Source organism: Hirundo rustica, chromosome 1 (assembly GCF_015227805.2).
Source record: "Hirundo rustica isolate bHirRus1 chromosome 1, bHirRus1.pri.v3, whole genome shotgun sequence".
Taxonomy (NCBI): Eukaryota; Metazoa; Chordata; class Aves; order Passeriformes; family Hirundinidae; genus Hirundo; species Hirundo rustica.
This window is the reverse complement of record NC_053450.1, coordinates 41,015,874-41,041,682: the sequence shown is the minus strand read 5'-3', so window position 1 is coordinate 41,041,682 and position 25,809 is coordinate 41,015,874. Positions and strand designations below refer to the sequence as shown.

Below are 25,809 nucleotides of genomic sequence, written 5' to 3'. Positions count from 1 at the left end.
CACATAAATTGCATCACAAAGCTGCACACTGAATTAATTTTTATTCATTCTAGCTTGTGTTATAGATTAACCTCAGCATAAATGCTTGTATTCAAATTAAGACAATAGTAATGAAAGATATGCATATTCTCCTACATGATTTTATTTATTTTACTGGATTAACATGGTACTAACAATCTAGGCAGTATCAGAATTGCAAAATTGACTAGAGACACAGGTATTAGTAGGATGATCCTTTTCTGTTACTTAGGAGCTTGAAGAGAAAGGCTTGTGGTCAGATACGAGCTCCTGAAGTTTGGAGTATGGGAAGAAGTGGATTGAGCTCCAGCCAACACAACCAAGAATGTGGCAGTTATAAAACACATTACACAGGTAAAAGGATAGTAAGAATTTTCTTTTCTGCATTTCCAGAAGTTATCTTATAATCACTGTGGGAGAATTTATTGCCTGCAAGGAAAGTCTTTATGAAGAACAGCTCTAGCCAGAACTTGCCTTCCTTTCCACAGAGGCAGAGATGCCCGGCACTCTTTAAAATAATAAACAGTTGTTGAGTGGGTAGAAGCAATCAGTTTAAAGCCCTGGAACACAGAGTTATACCCAGAAGTAAAGATGACGAGTGCTATGAGCATAGATGAATACTTTTTAAGTCCATGTCTTCAGGAAGTAAACATGAAGGCAATCAGAAAAAAATACTCATGTCCAGATCAACAGGGGTAGATTAGGAAAAAAAGTTAATACTGTACAGAGAGATGATGTAAAATTACATAATAAAAACTGACTTAATGGATAAAAATTGCTCTATACCTGCAAAGACACCCACATATCATGTCACTCTCCTAAATGCACATATTCATGTATGTGCACATAGACACGTGTACCCATCTATGTATACACATCACCATAATGCGTGGAAATCAACTCTGCTAAGCACTCCCATACTTCCAAAGACTGCTTTCTTAAGCCTCAACTTACCTCATGAAGTAGCCACAAACTGCAAGTTTTAGGTTTTGGTTGTGTGATGGCATTCTTCTCCTCTCCCTAAGCTCATAAGCAATGACAAGCTGAGTTTAAAACCAAAAATGTTATTGCAAAGCAAGCTAGACAAATTAGATACTTACTTATCAAAGCTATCACTGTATTTTATGAAGCTTTCCAACTTTTCCTTGGCGTATTCTACCACATCTGAATGAAGCTCTATTCCATGATTTATCCCAAAAGGTCCTGTAAATAAAAATTGCATGGTGTATTTTTGTGATGTTTCTTTTCTAAGCATACCAAAACTGTAGTATGAAAACATTAAAAACACATAAAACAGAAGACTCCAAACACTGCTAGATTAAGTTATTTTTTGCATCTGCACTACCAGTGCTTAAAGAGGAAGGTAAAAGGCCAAAGGTTCAATAAAAGAACAGGGACAGAACTACAACAAAACAATTACAGAATTAATTTTCTTTGTAAACATGCAGAAAATAAGTTGACTACACTGAAGTCAGTCTGAGCAAATTCTATTCCAATCATTACTTACCTGGAATGCAACCAATAAAAATTATAATTTAGTTTGTATTTTGATATTTAGATTTTGAAGCTTCCTTATGGCAAAAATTTCATCTTTTTACAGTTTAAGAGATTGGGGATTATATCCCTTAGCCATGTATGCTCTTTTATTTTGCAGGCTGCAAAATTAGAAATTTGTTCGTGATACAGTTATATAAAATAATTAATTTCCACCTAGAACAGTGAAATTGCCCACACATTATGTTCACTCATCATAATCCCATCTCAACTGCATTGCCTTCCTGAGATCAAATTCAAGTATAATTTCAAGTTAAACTGTGTGCCAAAAGTTAATGCTATATTTCAGGAACAAGAAGAAATCATGAGACAGTATTATGAGGATTATCCACATCAGGAAGGAATGTGAATCAGACAGTCACATTTGCTGTAAGGATTCTAAATTTAACATGCACTCATAGCCCAGGGTCTTTAGTCATTGGAGCATAGAATTGGAGAAGGGAGAGGGAAGGGGAAGAGAGAAAGTAAACATCAATAAGATTGGACAAAACTTATATTTATATCCTCTACTGCATTCTAAATCTTTCCTAAATATTTAGCTCCATGATGTTACTCCAGTGAAACAGAATTCAATTTGTCTTTTCTAGGACACAGATTAACAAAACAAACCTAGGGTCAATGAGAGAGGTTTTGTGTTACTGCAACAAAAATATAGCATATAACTATATACCATTAACCTCATCAATAACTGCAACTCTTAACACAGTTTACAACAATTTCTGCAGGGTGAGATAACAGCAATCCACTAGGTTACCACTAGCAGTGCTTGTAAGATCATATTGACTGTGGGCAAGAGGTAGCTATCATCCAAGGAATGTTCTTAGAACTTGTGAAAACATTTACCTCCTGATGACATTTGTTTTTGCTGCAAATTCATTTTATTATTGGTCACTTTAAGAAAAACATTGCCATAGAAAATCCCTTTCCAGCTGTTTGTTTAATATCCTCTTGTACCATAATAGGGTACGATGTTTCTAACAGCTCTACAGCATACAGCAGCATTCAAGGTATGTTTTCTTTACATAAAAATTAATCACAATTCCTTTAACCTCATAATTTAAAGTAAATTAAAAATGCATAAACATCATCTGTCCAAAAATTCACATGTACAGTCTTTCAAATACCTAAATTGTCAGTTGCTCCAATAATCAAAAATAAAAACTATGAATGCAGAACACTACCACATCATCATACACCACAGTATCCGTAATTTAGATGGAAAGATGAGAAACGTGTTCTCATCTTTCACTGGGAAAGTCACAGCTGGACATGTAAGCAGAGTCAGCTATTCTAAAACTGTGAAACCAACTTCTCCACTACTCTCTGAAAAAAACTGGCCTCTTTCAGCATAATGAGATAGCAATTCCACCACCAAGTCTGAACTTCGTTTACATTTTAACAGTATCACCAACAGTTAATTTAATCTCCATGGATTGGTATGCAGTCTTTTTAGTATGTTGCTATATTTAGAAGTGATCATCAGTTTCAGATTATTTGATAATTTAACCTAGTCATTTTGACACTGCCAATGTGGCAGAAACATTACTCACTAGACTGTCAAATTAAAAGATACCCAACTGCTGTCAAAACCGACAAGCTTCTGCTCCTCACTGCAGTGTACACTGAAACTGGTTTGGCAAAAAAAAAAAAAAAAAAAAAAAAAAAAAAAAAGTGAGCTTTCAAAAATTAATATGGTTTATTTGTCAGAAAATTACATTGTTTATTTTTCTTTGTTGAAGTGACTGTTCCCTGCTTTAAAACAAACACTAAAGTAGAATTATTATATGTAACTAATTTTATAAGAAGGAGTATAGTAAGAAGATAAAGGCACATAAACTGCATTTATACCTTCTATGCCTCAGCCTAGAACTCATTACATTTCAACACTAAGACTTTGGTGACAGGGTACAGCACTCCAGAATATGGAAAGTCAACCTCTGTAAGTAGCTCAACAGCTGCTGCTCCAGGCTGCTCAAACCCTGCTCAGGACTATCAGCACCTGAACTGCCTTTTTGGGAATGCCTGCAGGATAATTGTGCTCCTCAGGGGCTGTCAGCCAACTTCACCCTCTGTAGAAGACAAATCTTACCGTGTTTAATTCGCTCAAGTCTGCATATACTATCCTGAAGGATAAAATAAAAATTACAATAAAAATTCTCCTTGATATGGAGAGGACAAACTCAGGAATGTCCAACAGCCCCCCACAATTGGTTAAGTACAGAGATACAAATGCAATATACAGAATCAAGGACAATAAATATAAATTTCCTTTTTTTTTCTTTTTAACATAGAAGAAAGAGTAATGAAGTAGCAAAGCTTTCCACAATACAGAAATAAACAAGTACCATTAGTAACTATCCTGAAGAAACGTTTTAGAGAAAAAATGCTGCAATATTTACTAATTGTTTTAATACTAAACTTAAAATATTACAATCCAATTTAAAACATCTGCTCTCAATCAGAAACACTCCCAAACAGAGAAAAGCAACACTCTCAGAGTAGACAGCTTTACCTTATTTTTACATGTAAATGACCATAATTTCTGTTTCCACAAAACAGTGGAATGTCTTTTATTTATTAGCATTAATTAGAACAAAATATATTGGAGATACCAACAAATGCATATGTTTGTTATGCATATTAGCCATAATTTCTTCCTTTCAATAAATAAGAACTGATGACAAAAAGTAACTAAATTATTGAAAATTAACAAACTGACTCTTGACAACTTAGTTTTATATATAGATTAATGTAAGCAAAATCTGTAAATTATCTGTCAGCAAGATTTTTGCAACCAAAGAAGAAGTGCATGTAATATGGTCAAGAAAACTGTATCTATGAAAAATACACATTAAAATAGCTACAGCTGGTTTATGTATTAAAATAATTTGTAAAAAAAAATCAGTTGTTGGTGCATTTGCTCTTTAATCTAAATGTTGGTCATGAGAAGATTTAATGCAATTTCTCTCCATGTTTTAAAATTTAATTTAGGCAATAATATTTAGTTCCATCTTTTTTCATATAGGAAATGTATTTGAAAAAAAGAAAAAACACAGTGCTAATGTGTTAAAATTCTTTTGAAAACCTACAGACCTGATTAAAGAGTATCATCAGTCTACAGCCCCAAATTTTCTCACTAAAAAACGTGATTAAATGTGTTTTAAATTAACTGTTTGCATACTGACACAGATTTATTTTTCAATTAAGAGAAATTAGCCTTTACAATTCAGATTTTTCTTTCCATAAACTGAAGATCAAAAGAGCAACATACAGTAAAGGCACAAAGAAAGTGCAAATGCAGATAAAAATTTTAGTCTTCAAACACTGTTCCACCCTACCTTTTCCTTCTAAACAAAAATAAGGATTGTTTCCTATCAAATGAGAATTTTAGACTACAGAATGCAGGAAGAAATGCCTCTTCCAAAATAGCCATGAAATGCCACCAAACTACAGCACCAGTGAACTGCTTGCAGATAACATACAATATTTTAACAACACATCTCAAAGAGCCAGCCTTATCTATGGTACTGTCATTGTTAAAGAGGTAAGAGTAGAAAACATTTTAAAGGGCTTGCCATTCTCTTCTAAATGGCAAAATAGGCAAACCCACTAAATTTGAATAAAAGCTACCTAATATTAATATTTGAATACCTAATATTAATAATTGAATTAATAATTGAATAAAGTTACCTAATATTAATAATTACCTAATATTAATCCCACCATTGTACTCAAGTATCCGGTTCCACTACCCAGATTTAGAAAAGACAATCCAGGCTGAAGTTTCAATGCTTCCATGACTTCAGAATAAATGCAAGGTGCTGACAAATGTATATTTCCATGCTTCCAGGCCAAGTCTTTGTAAGCATTGTCCCTGTATCCTTCCAGATAATAATCACCACGATCAATCGCTCTGAAGGCTTGCTCCACACTCTCAGTGCGAATGTACTGAGCTTCTTTCAAGTTATCGATTAAGTCATCATTGTCTTCTCCAGCACTCACAGCTCCTCCCATGCTGAACTTCTGTGGTAATTCAATTAGTTTGCAAAATACATTAGGAGAGTTTTCCCAAAAGTATATGGATGTAATGGAGTTTCAGGTGTTTTTTCAGAAGGACATCACAAGTGAATCCTGCAAAACAGATATATTCACATAACTTGAGTTTCAAAAGACAAAGAAATTAACAACTATTAGCAGGTGATGAAATATTGTTAGCACCGGGTAACTTTATGAAGCAGAACTAAGAGTCAGGACAGCTAGCATTCAATCCAAATTCTGCCCCTCAGATTTTATCTCAGAACTGAGAAACATCAGCTCAATAGGTCAACATGGGCTGTCTACATTATGCAACCCTTATGCTGTGTGACTTGCTAGACACTGCAAACACTACAGTGCTAAGAACCCATCACCCATTTTATATATTTGAGGAGGCATGGATGGAATAGCAACTGCCCTTGGATGACCTCTAGTCCTGTCCTGAGAACTAAGTGTCCAACAGCAGCTGGGGCACGTACCAACAGCTAATTTTGAAAGAAAATTGGTTTCCATGCTCTAAGATAATGCCATGGGGGAAACAAAGGCCAGTAAGGGATGATGTCCAGGAGATGCTTTTCAGTTGTTCACTTTTGAGCTGAAAACTCAAAAGTGAACATCTCAAAAGCATTTGTATTGTATTTGTGCAGATACAATGGCACATTGCTCTGGTCCGGAATCAAAACAGGAAAGCCCAAAAAGTATCTGAGTGCCTCCTACAGCCTGCCATTTTCATTAGAGGAATAAACTCCTGGAGTACCTAAAAATTCTTAACAGCTTGCCAGCTCATAAATGTAATTTTACACAGAATACTGCAATAAGTCATATTAACTTCAAAATAATTCCTTCAGATCTGTATTTTATCAGAAGTTATTTCATTATGAATTACTAAACTCAAAATCCAGACGTTAACATTTTTAATGTTGCATGAATTGCCAGTAAAACAGCGACAGAAGACTAGGAGACAGAAAAACAGGAAGTTTAATGCACCATTTCTAGGTTAATAGAGTTAACTGTGAGTATCAGAATAATGTCGATAACACACTGAAGTTTTAGTTGTTGCTCCATAGTGTTTACCCTAAGCCAAGGAGTTTTCCATTTCCTACACTCTGCAGTGAGCAGGCACACAAAAAACCAGGAGGGAGCACAGCCAGTACAGCTGACCTGAACCTGCCAGAGGGATATTCCATACCACAGGGTATTATAACCAGTATATAAACTGGGGGGAGTTTACTGGGGATGGAGGTAGAATGTTCAGAGCTGTTAAAGCTCTGGTGAATCAGAGGTGAAATGATGACTGCTCACCATTCAGCTGTGTACTTCTCTCTGAAGAAAACCAATTCCCACTGACACTTAGGAATGGAAAGAGGTAAAAAAGTCACCACGTGCAATTATCCAGCAACAAGACCTTTTATTAAAGTAGGAAAACCAGACTTCTGAACACTGTGGTATGTGTCCAACTGCACAAATGAATATATCTTTTTACTTGTGAAAAAATTACAGGACAACTGAGACAGAAAATATGAAACCTGAGACACTTCTTTAAAGTATAGTTTATAAAAATATTCCAGCCCTACTTGTTTGCACTTGCACCACACCTGAAGGTTCAATGAATCAAATTGAATTTGATTGAATACTTAAGTTAAAGAATACAGTGACTAAAGCAATAGTTTCTGCCTTCCTTCATACTAAAAAGTTCATTATTATCTTGAGATATGTTTAGAAATAAATTTAACTCAAACCACAAAGGTAAGTATTGAATTTCCTGAAGACTAAATTCAGCTGCTACATTTGGAAATTGGAATACCGCTTTCAGCTCTTCCTGCGGGGTGCATCCACCACCTCGCACCAGCAGATGGAGAACTTGGTTCGCCATTCAGCAGTGCACCAGAAAACATGCAGAGCCCACTGATGGGAAAACATAAAGCTTTAGCATTTCCATCAAAAAGGGTTTTCAATCCTTTCACATGACATTTATTTCTTGCAAATAACTTTTTTATTATTATTATTTTTCAGCACTCACAACACAAACAGAATTATTTTAGGCATTTGGTAATTTTGTATTCTTGGCATTATATGATGGCTGAAGTCATTGCCATATCACAAGATTTTCTACTGATGACACCCACCAAGTGTCTCAGCTTCGATAACAGTTATCACACAAAATCTCAAAGGCAAGAACAGAAAAGGTGTGGTCAACACTATGACATTGAGGGAAGTGGGGAGAGAAGAAATGGAGTGCCCTCTCAAGAATAAGACACAGCAAAAAAAATGGCTATTTAGCAGTGCAGTTGAAGGCTACATCTCATTCTAGATACACTGCCTCTGTCTGAAGAAGGTAACATTAGGCAGATGACAGTGATGGTGTTTGCTTTTTAGGTATCTTATTTTGGTTTGCTTTCATTAGTGCTCTACTCCGCACTCTATAGCTACAGGTAGGCAAAAATGCTGCTCAAATGTAAAGTATTTTTTGTTCAAAAACAAAAAATGCCTTAGGACGTGAAAGAAATAGATCTTTTCATGAAAAGTGGCCTCTTGTACTACAGAGAAATACTTTTTGATAGTTCACTTTCCTCCAATGCTTTTAGGTTCATAAACTTTTTCTTCTGAAGTAAAACTACTACTGCTAGCAGAGGTGATAGATATTTTAAGTACACAAAAGAAAACATCTCAGAAACCATTTTAGCGCAGCTGGAGAAAAAGGGCAAGTTAATCAAATTTTCCTTGTGACAGTTGACCCAAGACCAAGATAAAAACAGCAGAGCATACTATGATAAAACCTTCTAAACAGGTGAATGCTCACCAAAAACATCCAGTGAAGCTCCCTGCTATTAAAACTGAAATTCATGCAGTTCACAAAGAGCACAAGCAGTATTCTGATGCCTGTTACACTGAGAGGTATAGCAACTTCACAAGAATGATGGTTTGTCAAGTTAACAAAATGCAGCTATTGCTTTTAGCCTTAGGATTCTCTGGAATACAGAAACCAACAGAAATTATAGTGTAGAGTCAAAATTCCAATATTGTCTTGGTAAAGTTAATTCATTTATTAAAAGCAACTGCAATTAAAACAATCTTCATTTCTCATCTCTGCTGGAACCCTATATTGAAGTTTCTTATATTCACAATAAAAATGAAATGGAAATACACTTTCCAATCTCCATAACAACCCACACAACTGTGTAACACCAATTCTGACCTAATTTGTAACCAATTTCAGTGAAACACCTTAAATAATTATAATTTCTGTTAGTTTTTGTTGTTGTTTGTTTGTTTTGTTTTGCTTTTTAAATTGCCACATTAATCAAACATGTATTTTTTGGCTATGTGGCTAAGAGGTGATGACAAATTGATTGTATTTTAATTCTTCACTATTTTATAAGATATGCAAAACTCTTAGCTGAGAAGTTAGTAACAAGGTATAAGGTTGACCAAGTTTTTTTGCCAGCTTGTAAAGAGACACAATTTTTGCACTTTTCAGAATTTCTACAAATGTATTTGGACTTCAAGTTAACTTCCTGGGCCACTAAGGACTTGCACACTCTCTTAAATACAGTTTAAATACTGTGCTAGCAAGATATCCAGTTAATTTGCCTGACAAAACCTCAATGACATTGCTACATCCATACAACGTCAAGTATCTTAAAATTTAGTACCTTATAATACTGACACAATCTGACTCCATATAGATAACTACTCAGAAATACAATCCACTTGAGCTGACTAATTTGATCCTTACTTTGTTTCAAAGAATGGAAAATAGAAAACAGAATAAAACATGGAATTAGCCGCATTTGCAGTCTCCTTACAACTGTTTTCACTAACACATCCTCTTGGACAAACATAACACTGTATCAGACATGTGATACATTACTTTAAACTAATACATAGAATATAATTTTGCTTGGCGAAACTTCCCTCTTTCCTTTTAGAGCAAGAAGACAACAAGAAGTCACTGAGCTGCACATTAATATTAGGAATCCATGGCTTGGTTTCCCCAGTAAGAAATGTTCTGTGACTGGCAATAGAAGTGAATTAATCATGAATGCACACATGGGCCTGAAACACTTCAGCCAATTTAACAGTTTCTGTTTACTCATGGCAAACTTCAGCAACAAAGCTCTAATCAGCAGAGATTTAAAGTTCCCCAGGCTACCAATCAAGTATTAGACCTACTCCTTTCTGTCCACACTCAGTACATGACACCCCTAGAGCTGTTATGAACTCAAGATCATGTTTTGCCTGTCATCATCCCATCCAATAACTCCTAAAACCACAGGACTCCATTTTCAGTTTAGCTTCCCTTTTACTCCCAGGTATTATAATAGCGACTCACACAAGCAAGTTCAACCTCGAACTGCAGAGCTGACCTTGTGATTTCAGCAGGGGCTTTTAAACAAACAGTATGCCTGATTAGGATCTAAAAGGAAAAGAATAATTCTAATATTACTTTCACCCAGCAAAGCCTGGAGAAACCCAAAACATGAAGTATGTGCTGGCAGCAGCTGTAATAGGTGACTGCAAAATTAAGAATAAAATGTGAGACACAGAGGTATTTTGGAATGAAGCCTTCATTAACTTTTTTTTTTTTTTTAATTTTTTTTTTAATTTTTACACTTATACCTTGTTGCTAAACTGATACTAAAGGCATCAAAAAGTGTAAATGCTTTGGAAACCGAACTAGTAGAACTACCTTCTCCTCCACAGCTACTTGTTTTGTCACTCCAAGCAGCTATGAAAGAAGATGACCTGGTGTTTTTAGGATATATGATGCTTCTTGGTGCATTAAGGAAATTGGTGCATTAAGGAAAACTCTATTGAAAACACTGCATGTTTTTGAAGTCTATACCCTAGACTAATCTTACTTCAAAACATTCACTCCTAAACTGCTGTTCAGTGGGTCCCTTCAAGAAGCTCTTCAAGTTAAACAGACACAAGTACAAAACCAAGTAGAGTCAGCTCTCCAGTGCAGTGCACTCCACAGGGCATACTTCGAGGTTCTTTGCAATATAGCAATGGAACAAAAAATAGACCACAGGATTAGTGTTAAGTCAAATGAATGTAAACAGCTACAACTACTGACTTAACCTGAATTGCATTGACCTACTTGGGCAGAAAATGTTTGTCAAGTCTGATGTAAGCTTAAGCCCTGATCTTCCTGTTTGAGCTTTCAACAGTTGTTTATACAAGATTCCAGGTATGTGCCTGCTCTCACTTCCTCCACCTCCCTTCACCTGAACATGCTGAACAGCAGACATGGTACTGCATTTTTCTCAAAGGAGATACTGAAACTTATGGAACTCCATGAATGCATGAGCAGTGACAAGCATATAAGCACATGATCAAATTAATTTAACCTTGGTAGCTACACAAGGGCATAATTTTGGACTAACTTGCTGAGTGGCAACTGAACTTTTTTTTTTTTTTTTAATATTGAGACAGTTCACAGGAACTTCAGTAAAAAAATATAAATCAACAGAATTTTGTTAGCTGTTTCTGTGTTTGATTGTTTTTCTCTCTTCTTTGAACTAGGAGACATTCCTCTTTTGGTCTATGCTGTCTCTTGTGCTTAATTCGTTCTTCTCATCTGAAATTCTACCTACCCTCTTCACACCATACCAAGGACTGAATGCTGAAAGGAACATGTTTCTATACATAGTTCTGTATGCCATTCCTGTTCTCAGGTATGGCAATAAAGGCTTGGAAATTCATTACCTTTTATTAGAAAGCAAAGCAAACAATCTTACATATTTTCTGGACTAAAATTTCAATGTGCAGTTTAACCCCACATCCTGACTTAGCTCTCCTTATTCCTTAAAATCTGGGCAGCCAAAATTTTTTTGTAAAGCTGAGCTTCTCAGGCTTCCGGTGCAGTTTCTCCTTCAGACTCATTAATTGCTATAGGCAGACCGGTAATTACCTCTCAACAGGCTGTATGTATACCTTTATGACTGAATGAACACTAGCTTTGCCCTGGTTCTGAGTACCATATAGTGTACCATCAATTCAGACATCAAAATATTTAATACTGCTTCTCTACCCACAACAGTCGAAAATATTTCTGTTGCTAAGTTGTAAGGCAATGCACAAAATGCTCTCCTCTCTGGGGAGTCTATGATTTAGTGACCTTTCAAAGTTTCATTAAAGATCTCCTAAGCAAAGGATATCAGTTTAACCCAATGTCTAACATGCAGAAGATCCCCTATCCTTCCTCTGATACCAGTGTCAATGACAGAACCTGGCAGTCCTCTTCCAGCACATTTTGTAAAGGTCTCAGCTCCTGAGAGGTGTGCCTACAGCTCTGTCTATTCTCAGGCCACAACTATTTTTAGTTTGTCCAGGACAAACTATCCAAAGAGCTTTTTGACAGACTGGTTGGGAGAAAGGGGAAAGATGAAAAGCTCCTTTTGAGGGCCTAACAGACCCACAGAAATAGGAGGTACCAGGTAATAGCAGTTTGTTCACTGCTATTAGTGAACAATATCAGGATTCCATGAGAGACTGAATCAATGATGTTTCATACATACAGATGTCTGATATTCACTAAGCCTGTCTCATGCACCTGTTTTGCATATCAGAAATTGCTGTCTGTGCACATATTTCACAAATTAGTGAGCTACAGAGTGACCAGGCTGCAAAACTAATTACCACAATACACAGCTTTGTGGAAGGATATTTAACAAAGAGTATTCATTTCAAGCAGGTTCATATAAGACATAACAGGCAAATGTTAAGAATCAAAAGAGCTGCAGATTGATGTGTAAAAAGAACTGGTTCTGTTAGATCTAATTCTGTTTAGTCTGAAAAGGCAAAAGGAATAAAAGTGACAAAAAAATTTCTGCAAATTTTAATATTGTGATCACTTTCCATCTAAGATACCTTAATATATAAAGAATAAGTGAAATAGTCAACATTTTTAAAACAAAACTTGTTTCTCATCATGAAAGAGGATGGTTAATAACTCAGGTGACGGGAACATAAAAATGATGCTCCTTAACTTGGAGTAACCTTAAGGAAGTAACCAGTAACAACTGGGGGAAGGGGAAGGAAAATCCTCTTTTACAATGAAGTACAAAGCAGGTTTTGTACAAGAACAGAAGCATATTTTCCTAACTTTTTACCATAAAAGTTATAGTTCTTAAGCAGATCAAGTCACACTTCATGTAAATTTGACTAGGCAAAATGTGCCCCATGACAAAATTTTCACTATTTCAGCCAGTACTAAAGTTAAAAAAATTTATTCCACATAAACATTTCAAGTTACTTAAATAACTCACTTCTAGCAGCAACAGAACAACATATGCCCATTGCCTTTAGCAAAAGAAAATAGAAATGAGGTCAAGTGTAAAAATAGAAGATAGTTGCATTCCTGACACTTGAAACCTCATCTTGAAGCAATGCATTTACTTCAGTCTCTACCAAAAAAAAAAAAAAAAAAAAAAAAAAAAAAAAAAAAAAAAAAAAAAAAAAAAAAAAAGAAACCCCAAACAAAAACAAACCAAGAAAGGGCCCAATTAAAAACCAAAAATATCAACCAACTTTACCAACCTCCAAGTACACGAAAATTTTTTAGTTTCTAATCTTCAGAAGTGTATGTAAAAGCTTCAAAATAGTACACAATAATCAGCAAATAATAACTTAAATGCTGTGTTATCATGATGTTTACTTTCACAGCCTGAGAATCTCAACTTTTATTTATTATGTATCCTGTTCTTATGAAAGGCTAAATAAATACAATTTAAGGAAAAAACAAATCCCAATTCTTCTTTGCTTGATTCTTAAAACTGTATAGAGCCATACAACATTATGTTTTGAGAACTTCTTTTATTATAGTTCTGTAATTCTCAAGAGGGAAGAATGAGTAAAGTCTATTCTTGTTTCCTGCTTCTCTTCCTCAGAACCTTGGAACAAAATTCTTTCACTGATGCAATCTTCCAGAAACATCACACTGGAACCACCATTTTTTTCAATCATAACTTGTTTACTAATACTTGCACATTGACTTAGCTTTATCTTGTTGAAGAAAGCAGTAGATATCTACCCCACTTCCTTCTTTTTAATCCCCAAATCCTGCATATCCAAAAGCTTTAGACTTTAAGGATCTATATCATAATTTGTCTCAGTCTCCACACATACCATAAATCCATGAACAGCACAACCTAAAATGATGTGACTTTCTCCATAAATCTCTATTACTTATGATTTTCAATTCTTACTTTATATAAAACAGAGATCAACATTCCTTTCATGTTTCTAACCAAAAGAAAGTGATGATTCACCAAAAATTTCAAAACATATGAACCAAGTGCAAACTAAATCTCTATTAAAACTCTACCAAAAAGTCTCTAGTCATCCAGAAAATAAAAAAAAAACCACACCAAAACCAAACACAAACAAAAAAACAAAACCAAACACCCCCCCCAAAAAAACCAAACCCACAACAAAAAACCCCAACACTTTAGTTTACAATGTAAAAGTTTACATCATTAATACTGCTATCAAAGTCTTTTTCACAAAGATTCATTCAAATATTATTCTCCCTACTTTGAGGTAATGTTTCAAATTATTGTTTTTGTAACAGTATCACTAATTTACACCTCTATGGCCAGTCAGTACTTTCTACCTTAAATTTTCTACAGGGCTTGCAAATGATTAAACAGATTACTTGCCTGCACATATCCAAGTTAACCTTGCTGGGTTATGCGACAGAAAACCATTCCGCACACAAAGGAGCAGGGGTTCACTTACAAGTGGGGGAAACATACATTAATACCCTGACCTAGGCTACCATCCACTCCCTCCACACTCTCACCACCACTATCTCCAAGGCATTTCTCAGATCCAAAGGTGTGACACTTAGAGAGCTACGAAAGTTACCATGGATTGCAGGGGAAAGGGACTTGGGAAAGGCACAGGTCCTGTGAGGAGATACTTGGGGGAGGAACCAGAAGTGGGGAAAGAGAAAAATCACAGTGACTAGGGGAGAAACAAGCCTGGGAAAGCCAGGGCTTTGGTGACAAGAGGGATAGGTTGCCTGGAAGCAGGCTGCAGGTCAGTATGTGCGTCCAGCTGTGCCTATCCTGTTGGACTGTTAAATTCCTTTTGTAATTCTTTCTTGGGCCTCTGTTTGGTTCCCACGTGCATCTACAAGACATGGAGTCAGACCACAGGTCACAAGGACTGGTGGGTCTGTGGTGTCAGCAAAGCAGGGTGCGAGCTTCTGCAGGTCCAGGTGTAATCACATGGAGTACCAAGCTTGGACTGGCCAGCAAACTGGCAGAGTGACCTTGGAACTGGGACAGGACACACTGGCTGAGGCAGCTGAGAGAGCTGGCTGCTGGAAGAACAAAGAGGGGTCCAAGGTGAGCCGCTGGAGAATCTGTGGTGTTTGGGATTGGCAGCTGAGCATGTGCACATGTGTAAGAGGCAATGGGGCATAAACAGACCAAAGAGCTCCAGGGTAGAATGAATGCCTAAACATACTAACTGGAAAGATTCGTATTTACACACATATGTGTTTGCAGACACTCAGCTTAGCCGTCCAGAAAGAGTAACAGGATGAGGCTATTGGTGCTGTTTGTTCTTGCATTAGTGCTGTCTCCAGTGTTGGTGTGGTGGAAAATTATATATATACACATGCTGAATACATGTATTTGCTTGCTACTGAGAATATGTGCTTAGCCTCACAACTGGCAGCAACTGACAGAATGAGAGGACAGTCTTAAGCTGCAGCAATGGAAATTTAGGTTGGATATTAGCAAAAAAGTTTTTTTTACAGAAAGAGTGATAAAGTACTGAAAGAGTGATAAAGCGCTGGAATGGCTTGCCCGGGGAGGTGGTGGAGTCACCATCCCTGGATGTGTTTAAAATAGGACTGCATGCGGCACTCGGTGCTATCGTTTAATTGAGGTGTTAGGGCTGGGTTGGACTCAATGATCTTGAAGACTTCTTCCAACCTTATGATTCTGAGTGTGTAACTCACTGGACCTAAGGCCATGGACACCTAAACTAAAAACTAGAAATACTTGAACAAAGCTCCTCACAGGCCTTCTTTAAAAGCACACACCAAAATACATAAGCACATTTTAACTTGAGAATGTTTCTGAATTATTGGTTTTCTTTGTCTTCAGGTATGACTCAAGTACTACTGTAAATGTGGCTCCAAAGTAATAATTTACTTACAGTACCAACAATGACAGATGTCGTCTGGAAGGGATTTGGAGCATTTGTGAAAGCTTGGAGCATTCCAAAATATTCATGCAAATACTTCAGCAAGAAATGGAAGTTGAGAACCTTTTATTATTGCCTATATAGCAGCTGTGCACAGCTCAAGATAATTATCATTCCCACAATCTTACCATATCAGGGGTTTTTTTTCAGTAATACAAAGCACAAGGTTTTCACCAGAAGTGTAGTTTACAGATATAACACAAGAGGCTGCTACACTCACACAACCTGATGTAGTTGTATCATGGACAACTCCAGTTTCTCCAGAGCATGCCAGAACGAAGAAGTCAAATTTTACACTGACTTTTTTTGACAACTGAATTACTTCAGAAAACATCACAGAATCTCAGGAAACTTGGCAGTAATGAGTCTTAGTCATGATGAATGCATAATTAACTGAAGCAAATAAAGAGAGACTAAGGCCTATGGGATTTTATAATACTGCAGATGTCAGCTCAGCAGAAGTCAAAGAAACTCAGCAGCTCGAATTTTTTATGTCCTTCCAAATTCACTGACCCTCTGACCACAATAATGCCCAATTTAGAGTTTCTTGAAGGAAGAACACAGCAAAGCTTAACAAACTGGACTACACTGAATGGAAGAAAAACCACAGTTCATTCTCAGAAGGGTAAAGGAAACAGTTTTGCAGATAAAGAGCAGGATCACGTGCCTAGCAGAAGAGGCAGAATTCCACCAGAATCCAACAAGAACTGTAAGAGTAAACAAGAACTTCATGAGTCTCAAGCAAAGATTTTCAAACAAAAATCAAATCCTGTGATGGCAAACTGATGCACCAGTAGAAATACAGCATTCCTGATTACTTGAAGTTATTAGTACTACAGAACTATTAACCACCTGTCAAAATTAAGCATCTCTTTTAGCAACTGCTTTGGAGTTCAGTCTTTCAGCAGGGCGGACTTGCATTCACTTCACACATACCTTTCAAACAAAAATCACTGTTATGAAAATATGATTAGAAGGATAGTGGTTCCCACAATCACCTCTTTTTTAAAAAACTCTGATATACAGACCATGATATAACAGCACAATCATCTGACTGGGTTGAGTCGTATTATTTGGCTTTTTCTTTTATATGTCAAGAAAAACACATAGTAGTTCTCAAATATCTACTAAAAACACTTGCATTAGAAAGAAAAAATTCTCTAAATAGTAATCACTCCTCATTTTCAGCCATCCACACAGTCCTAATTCCTCTTTCAATGTGAAAACAACCACTTACAGGAACCAAGCTCTTCGTTTGGAACACCGATGCCACAGGCTTATCAATTGCTGACTGTGATTCACCAGCTGACTATTACTATAAACAATCCCAATTACTATCACTTCACTTACAAAAACCACACATTGATACAGAAATCTCCCTTTGGAGAGGCAGAATTGTCTTTTTTAAAATATGAACAAATAATCGGGGTATGTCACCTCTGAGATGATCTCTTTGAAATCTAGTTCCCTTTCATTCCTGAAGACAGCTCATAACCAATTCTATTTGTTTTGCTTAAAGGATGGTGCCAATACAAGTTTTTAATAGTTACATTCCTTTTGCATCTACAATATTACTGCATACTGCGTTTCACTACATCTTAAACTAGTATTTTAGAACAACTCTGGTTTGACTCTAACTCTTACCACTAAATCTAAAATGACATTTGTAGACATCAGCTGGGAAAAAAAAAAATCTTCCCAGTGACAGATCCCTCCTGGAGGAACATTATCCAGTATTACAAAGTTGACACTATTCATCCTGAAAATAGTTTTCAAGATTGCTTAATTTGCCATTAGAAATATGCACCTATCACTTAAAACTTTTAACAAATCAATTGTTAAAAAAAAGGAAGAAATAATTATGATTACTGACAGCTTTAATAAGACTTACCTATTTAGAAATCACGCAAAGGTTTTGTAATAAAAACAGCAAGTTTCTGGTACTTTTGATGTGACTCTAGTGCTCAAACACAGTGCTATTTTAGGTGCTCATGCTAACTATTGGCTACTTGGCTGGTGCTACAGCAACAATTAGTGCTAAATAAAACAGAAAACTCTTCCACCCACATCCTGTCTTTGCTCATGTGCAACTAAGTCAGAGGAGCTGCTCTCTCTGTGTGACTTAAGACTGCTTTGCAAGGAATCTAACAGCTGGGACTGCAAAAACAATCAGATAAAAGCATCATTGGCCAAAAGAGACCAGAAGAGCAAACCTGAAGGCACTGACTCATAACCAGTCTGTCATCAGCAGGTTCTAAAAGCATTTAGAACAGGGATCCTGTTTACAGTCTCTACACTGCCACAGAATGGTTGTCCACATGTTCTTTGTGCACATGTGTCTCTAAACACAAGCTATCTCCAGTAAAGCAAACATGTCAGAAACCAAAGCAAGGGCTTTCTTCTCTAACTGCTCAGCTAACTCTACTTCAGATTTATCCTGTCTACCATTCTCATTTTTTTTTTAATACTTAAAATAATGTAGGTCTTCAGAAAATCCTCTCATATCTAACAGCCTCATGCTGACAACTCAGATGTCCTACAGCACCTCCATATAAATGTCTTTAATTCAGGATTCAAAACATCTTATGTCCCTATGAAACTACTTGATGTAAAGCCTGTTACATTTTAAACCTAATTTTAAGGTTTTGTTTTCAAATTCTAAATTGTTTCCTCAAACAAATTTTTCAACATTAATTCCATTTGTACTCTTTTACACCCTAGAAACACAGCAAATACAACTTTGTTTGGCAACAAACTATGCTGAGCAAATACTGCTTTGGGAAAATCAAGTGAAATGCAATACTTGAGAGGCATTCCAAACCTCACCTGATACATCACCTTAACACTCAGTATCTTAAACCTCCAATGGCCTGCAACTCATGGAGGTCAATACTCTGCACTTGTAAAAGCAAGATCTTTACATCCTTTCTTCACCAAACATTAACAAAACAAAGCCAGAGTTCCAAAACTAGCCTTCATTAAGTCCATTTTCTAAAAAAATACTTTCTAAGCAAGTATTTTTCTGCCCCAAGACAGCCCGTCTAAGAAGAGTTCCACAGTAATTTCCCACTCTAGGACTTCACCTTATGAGAATACACCAGAATCTGTAGTCTGTGAGTTCCCATGGTGACCCCTGATGTCACACCTAATCTCCTTTAGGGCTGTGGAGTTTGTCTTTTTTTTTTGTTTAAGTGCTCTGTAATGACCTCTAAACCACTGTCTTTTCCCCACAATAAGGGACAATTTATACTTCTGTGCTTCAATTTAAAGGACTGCTAAAATTAATTGAGAAATATGACACATACCAACTGTAGTCACAATTTATAAGTGATAAAGACCTTACAGTTGTTCTCCAGACCTGTTTCCAATCCTACAGGTTTCAATACTTTTCCTTTTTTCAAAAATAAGTTTCCTTGGACTAACTGCCATTTTTAAAGACATTTTTGGTTACAGTTTACTTTTACTTCTTACTTTCAACATTTCCCATAAGCTTCTGATTTTAGAAGTAGACTCAGCAAGAGTCCACACACATACATTCCATCAGTATTCCAAGCTCCTTGAGGTTAACATCACTGTCAACTTTGCAACACTTTCTCTGAAACATAAAGTAGTCATGACATACCAGGACAAAAAGGACAGAAAACCAACACACTCTTCTGAATGCCAGTTAGCTATCTTTCAGTTCTGCAAAAAATTATATTCTGCACCCTGAGCTGCTATAGCTATCCTTTCTTCAAGGACCAGAAGTTCAGCCCAAATTTCTTAAATAACACAGCAGCAGAAACTGCTTTAAGTGCTTGCATGCAGGAGGCCTGAAGGCTTTCATTAACATCCAGTGCATACAAATAAGTCCCAAAGGAACTGGAGCACAGTAGATATTTCCTCATGCTATCATGTAATTATACCCATAATATTTGATATAACTACCACACTTCAGTCCCTATAACTCCATAAATCATGAAGCAGAACAGCGTGAACACAGTTCTGCAAAGTAGATACATTAAAAGAATTCTCCATCCAAAAAATCCACACTTGTTGGTTGGAGAGGATGAAGCATGCAGATCAACTTCTGACCCTACTGGAAGATTCCTGGAGTGCCTTAGGCCAGTCACATTCCTGATCATTCATTTGCAAAGCATAATTGCACATACATTCTACCCACTTTTGCTTTGAGGAGTTTACATTCTAAATAGGTAAAATAAATGAGATTATATTAAACTGCATTCAAGAGTGCCAAGTGCTGGAGACTTCAAGGCACTTTTCTTACACAGCGAGCTAATTAATCATTAGCTACAGAACATCACTTTCAGTTCAGCAGGGTAGAATAGCAGATCTCTCTGACATTCCTACTAAAAATGGGAGCAAAGCAGGAAATGTCAAGAACAGGTACATGTAAAAACACCTCTCATCCAGAACAAAATTACTGTATTCTCAGGTGTTTCTCTCCATGCACCTAAGACTGGCATGAGCATTACCATAATGCTTAATATTTCAGAACTGCTTTTAATATATTTGTTCTGGGGAACTTTTAAAACTCCTGGCATAAACCTTTCTGAGACACTGCATGGGGAAATTTTACTGCCTGGTTCTGGAAGGAAAAAAACAAGAACCATTCACTGCAATGTCTTGCAGTAGGAATTTTATGCTAATGTCTTTTATCATTGAAAGACATTTGTGCTAATGTCTTTTAAATTTACCTTAAGACTTCTACCTGCACTGGTATCATGCATCAGAAGCCTACCTTTAGCTTCAGAATACCCACTTCCCATCTCAAAGTGCTTCAAGTTTACAGAAACACACCAAGTGACTGCTCTGGTACGGTCCAGCGTAGGCATGGAAAACTACAATACACACCTGACACTGAGGTCCTATTCTTAGGTCTTCTACTAGGCAGATGGCTCTTCAAAAAGGAGCTGCAGGTTGGGGCAGTCACTGACAGGCAAGCAGAAGACTAAACAATAAAAACCACCAAACTACCAAGATTATGGTTATAAAAAATGGCAACATTTTATAATTTATAAATAGAATACTGCAAAATTAAAACTGGCCAGTCACATATCTAAAGCAAGTCATGACACAGATTAAGAAAATCCAGAGAGAAGACCAATAAGAGAGGCAGGAAGATTTTTACAAGAATCCTCGAGTGAAGATCAGAGATTATGCAGAGAAGGACCCTAACCCTGCAGAGACACAGTGATAAAATTTGGCCATCCAGAACTGTTCAGTATTACATACTTTTTTCTGTTTCTGCGATTTCATTATATTCTCCCCACTGCAGACCTCCCAACAACATCCAATTGTATTTTCTGGCATTTCTGAGGGACACTGACTGTTGTAAAGAACATCTGGATAAGTGTCCATCTCCAAAGCCCTCATTGTGGCTCTCTGACCTCACTCACATACTTCTAACATTCCTATCATTATATTTATTCTCCCAAAGTCAGTTAAAATACCAATAGATCTGTCACATGTTTTTTTCCACCTACACATCCAAAATACTTTTCAAACTTTTCCAACAAATCAGGCAGGAGTTCTGTAGAAGACAGCTCCATTTATCCAAGCCTGATTTCTTCCAGAGATCGTCTGCCCAGAGTAAGGTAATGGTCCTGTCGGGGGGGAAAAAAAGCATATCACACATTATGATTAATTTCCAAGCATAATGGATTAAGATTGCAAAGTCATTCTCACCACACATCATTGTAATTTACTAACTAAGCAGTGGATGTTTTGTGTCTTGCATCTTAAAAAGCATTCTCTCTAACACAGAGGTCATATGGTCAAGAGGAGTTGGGTATCTTCATTAATTTGCTGAAACGCTGACTAGCCTTATTCTGGGTATTTTTTGTGTGTCTCAACGTTTGCTGCTCCTTATGAGAAGAAACCTTACCATTTTTCTAAAGCCTGCAGTTCAGCTGTGCTTGACTTATTGCTTGACAGGAGTAAAAAAAAAAAAATACCCCTAGGAGAAAACTAACTATGTTGGCACTGGCACATACTGCAAGGACACAAGCATTTTTCACAGAGTGGAGCAGTTTACTACTTTCATAAAGAATTTATTTTCAAACAGACATCCCCACACCCTTCCAACTTAGGTGTTTGTTTCCATTTTTGTTGTTGTTGTTTTTCGGGGGGGGGGGGGGGGGGATTGTGGTGGGGTTTTTTGTTGTTGTTGTTAGTTTTGTTTTTTAATGACAGAGCTGCACAAAGCAGGCCCAGGCTCCTGACCGAGTATCAAATAAATGCCAAGATTCCTTCCCCCTCTGCCCTCCCCTCCACTCCCTTTCCTGCAACTTCAGAGCGAGCCGCTGACATCTGCCGAGGCAAGGGGGGAGGACGACGGACGGAGGGCAGACGAGACCCGCACATGCACTGCAGAAGGTGGCCCGAGGTTTCGGGACCAAGAGGAATGCATTAACACCGCAGACCGCAGCTCAGCTACAGACGTGACCCTAGGACGCCTCCTCAAGCAGATAACAACAAAGAAAACAGACGGGAGGAGGTGGCAGCCCCGGGGCCAGTTGCTGCTCCTCCCCTTACTCTTCTTTCAGCCAAAACAGAGACCACAATACAAACACAGACAAAATGTGCGTTTATGGCAAAGCGGGGGGCACAGGCAGCCTTCTCCTTTTCCCCCGGCGGCTGCCGCCAGGAATGCTCACCGACTGATTCACTCTGGCTTGCAGGAGAAAAGCGAAGTTATCGTACATTTCACACACTTTATTTATGTAAACAAAGTATCTTCCGCTCGCTGCAGCCGCACCACGTCCTCCGCTACCAAAACAAGAAACACCCCTCATTAGCCCACGGGTCTTTCTTGAAACAATATGAAACGTTGTATCACACACCACTCAACGACGCCTCGGCCTGGAAGACGCAGCCCCCACAAGCCCCCGAGGTTTTAAAGACTCGACAGCGAAAAAAACAGCCTACCAAACAAACCAAGCCCAAACAAATCCCCCAAAACGCAGGCTCCCCTTCTCACTGCATTTTTCAAAGGCAAAAAGCAAACGCACAGCCGTCATGGGGGAGAGGGGAGGCAGGGCGCTGAGCCGCAGCGGGGGACAAGCGCTGCCCTCACCTTGCCTGTACCACCATCACCCGCCTGGATCTCGAGGCTGGAACCTTCTCTCTTGTCCTCTCACAGCTGCTCAGGCCCGCGGCAGCTACACAAACCACCTCTCTTCCTTCCAACCCGTTTTGGGCCAGAGATTATTTATTATGCAGACGGCGCGAGGGGTGGCAAGGGTCGGGCAAAGAAGGAGGAGGAGGAGGAGGAGGAAGAAGAAGAAGAGGCTGCCAAGGGCGTACGCACAGAGCCCGTCCTGTCCGTCCCCCAGGCGAGCCCTCGCCCTGTCCCGGCTGCACGAAAACAACCGCCCCCCCCCCCCCCCCCATCCCCCTTCCCCGGCGCCTGCGTGCGGGGCCCGCGGACAATGGGGATCGGAGCGCCCGGGGAGCCAGCGAAGGGCAGGGGCCGGAGGGCCGCATTCTCCCCCTCCCCAACCCACCGTCCCAGCCGTCCGACGGGGCCTCTGCGCCGCACAGCGCGGCCGGAGCGCGGTTCTGCCCGCTCCCCCACAGTGCGGGACACTCACCCGTTCCACAGCGGGCCCAGGACCCTGCGCTAGGCGGCACTGGCGAGACCCACCTTGGGGGGGCGGGGGTGGGCGCAAGAACTGCAGGCAGGAGAGCTCTTCGGCCGGCCGCGGGCGAACGGCCGAGCGAGTGGAGGGGGGAGCTGGGCGGCCGCGGGCCAGGGGTGCGCAGTCGGTTCGGGGGCCGGTGCCGGTGCGAGGGACAGGACGGGATGGGACGGGACGGGATGGGATGAGACGGGACGGGACGAGGGAGGCGGGGCCCGACAGCTGAGAGGATGTAAACACTGCGTCACGTGACCCCGCCCCCCGCGCGCGGGGCCGCCGGGCGAGGCGAGGGCGAGCGCTGCACCGCTCCGCGCCCGGCCCTGATTGGCCGCTCTCCCCCCGCGCGACAGCCAATGGGCGGCCGCCGCTGGCGGCGCTCGTCACCGGTCGCCCGGGGGTCGCGGGGGGCCCGCGCGCTGGCTCCCCGCTCTCTGCCCTCCCCTTTCCCCCCCGGCTGGGAGGCGCTGGCGATCCCGAGTCCCCGGCTCTCCTGTCCCCCGTGGGCCGCCCAGGAAGGACGGCAGGACCGCGTTCTCGTGCGGAAGGGCCGAGCCGCGGGGAGGGGAGCGGCAGCGGCCCCGCGGGTGGGCGGCGGGGGTCACGCAGCCGCGCCGGAGGCCCGGATTTAAAAACATGCGCAAGGTGCCCCTGGTGCCCGTCCGAAATAGCTTCGCTTTCCTCGGGCCTCCGCACTTTGTGGCGTTCTCGCCTTTCTCAGGGGATGCGGTGGCTTTACGGGACCTTTCCGTAGGGCCTCTCGCAAGGAGAGCCAGAAAGTTTCCCCCACGCCCCCAGAGAAGGGCCCTGGGCCTTTGTTGTCGAAGGTCGGAAAGATAGTTTGGAAAACTACAGGAAGTAAGAGACATCATGGGGAAAGCTCAGGGAAATCATTAGAAATGTCAGAAAACGTCTAAAGGGCGGCTGTAAAGATGGTAAAAGGTCTATAGGGGATGTCACATGAAGAACAGCTCAGGTCACTTGGCTTGTTCAGACTGGAGGGAGACCTCACAGCAGTCGGCAGCTTCCATGGGAAGTGGAGGGGGGGCGATTTCTTTCTGGTGACTAGTGAAGGGCCTGCGGGAACAGCATGAAGATGTGGAGGTTTTGGTTGTATATTAGGAAAAGATTTTTTCACCCTGAGAGTTGCTGAAAACTGGCACGGGCTCCCCAGGGAAGTGGTTAGGGCACTAAGTCTGATGTAAGTGGTTGGACAACACTCTCAAGCCCATGGTGCGATTCTTGGTGTGCTCCTTTGCAGGGCCAGGAGTTTGACTTTGGTAATCCTTGTGTAACCCTTTCAGCTCAGGATATTCTATGATTCAATGAATTTGGGAAAGGAAGAAGTACTGTGGGAGGAAAGAGAGATAAATAAATGGAAAGTCAGGGAAGCCTGGGGCATCAGTGCAGACATAAAGCCTGAAGTGTTGAAGAGTGTTGGGTCATTCTGAGCACTGGTCGCAAGTGGTGTTTCTTAGTCATTGTCTCATGTTTGATTTGGTAAGGAGGAATGATATGGGATTTGGAGAGTCTGTGGAGAAGGTAGGCTTGGCTGGTGCTTGGGAGAATTAAGAATTGTACAGGTGTCAGGACTTGTAGCAACTTGGCTAATCTGTTTTTCTTGCAGAAAGGAGTGAGAAATGCCTGAGGTCAGTATCAGAAAAGGGATGACATTCACACTTCAGGAACAGTGAGTTCATATTCACCAAATCATCAGGCAGAAGGTGTAATATTTAAAGATTTCAGGCTAATGGATATGAAAACCTGAAGATGTAGAGTGGATGTTACTAATAAAACTAATTTAGACAACTTGTAGACATTTACAATGATAATTTAATCTGGAGTGTTGTAAGCACTGAGTGTTTTGTGAAATGCCCCTGAGAGGCATAAAGTTTTGAGCTTTAGCCAAAGTTAGAGTAGTGGTGGAACAGGATTTCTTACTAAAAGTCCTAAGAATTGAAAGACATAAACATGTAGCTGGTAGGAGGCGAGGAGTGAGTATTACTCTGTTGCGGGGCAGGATTCAGGATTAGTTAATCCTGGAGTACACAATGGTTGTAGATGGCAATAACTGAGGTGAAGATAATTGCCAATATAAGGGGGCAAGTTTCTGTTAGGCTGGGACTCAGGAATAAGTCTCCTGTCAGTTGGACTGAGTGATTCAAATAGTGCTGCAAATTACCACCCTATTAGTGGTGTAACCGATGGCTCCTTGAATGAGAGAAATAGAAGGGAGAATAAACACATAAATTCAATTTTTACAGTGAAATATGCCTTGCATCAGTAAATAAATAATTTTTGCTGGCTTTGAGTATGGTAAGTTTATTTCTATTAA

General features: G+C 39.5%; 1 protein-coding gene across 2 annotated transcripts in view; it reads right to left on the bottom strand.

Annotated features, from left to right (window-relative positions):
• The window catches only part of PCMTD1 (protein-L-isoaspartate (D-aspartate) O-methyltransferase domain containing 1), a 41,490-nt gene extending 17,790 nt beyond the window's left edge, over positions 1-23,700 (bottom strand). The window contains exons 1-3 of one of the 2 annotated variants that reach the window (XM_040056228.2): positions 23,430-23,700; positions 5,280-5,703; positions 1,119-1,221 (exon numbers count right to left, since the gene is read on the bottom strand). In XM_040056228.2, coding sequence (XP_039912162.1) covers positions 1,119-1,221; positions 5,280-5,586 — 410 coding nt within the window. In that variant the 5' untranslated portion in view covers positions 5,587-5,703; positions 23,430-23,700. Of the gene's footprint in view, positions 1-1,118; positions 1,222-5,279; positions 5,704-22,912; positions 23,187-23,429 lie in introns of those variants that run through there. The other variant, XM_040056236.2, reaches the window with a different exon arrangement.
• Positions 23,701-25,809: the final 2,109 nt, after the last annotated feature.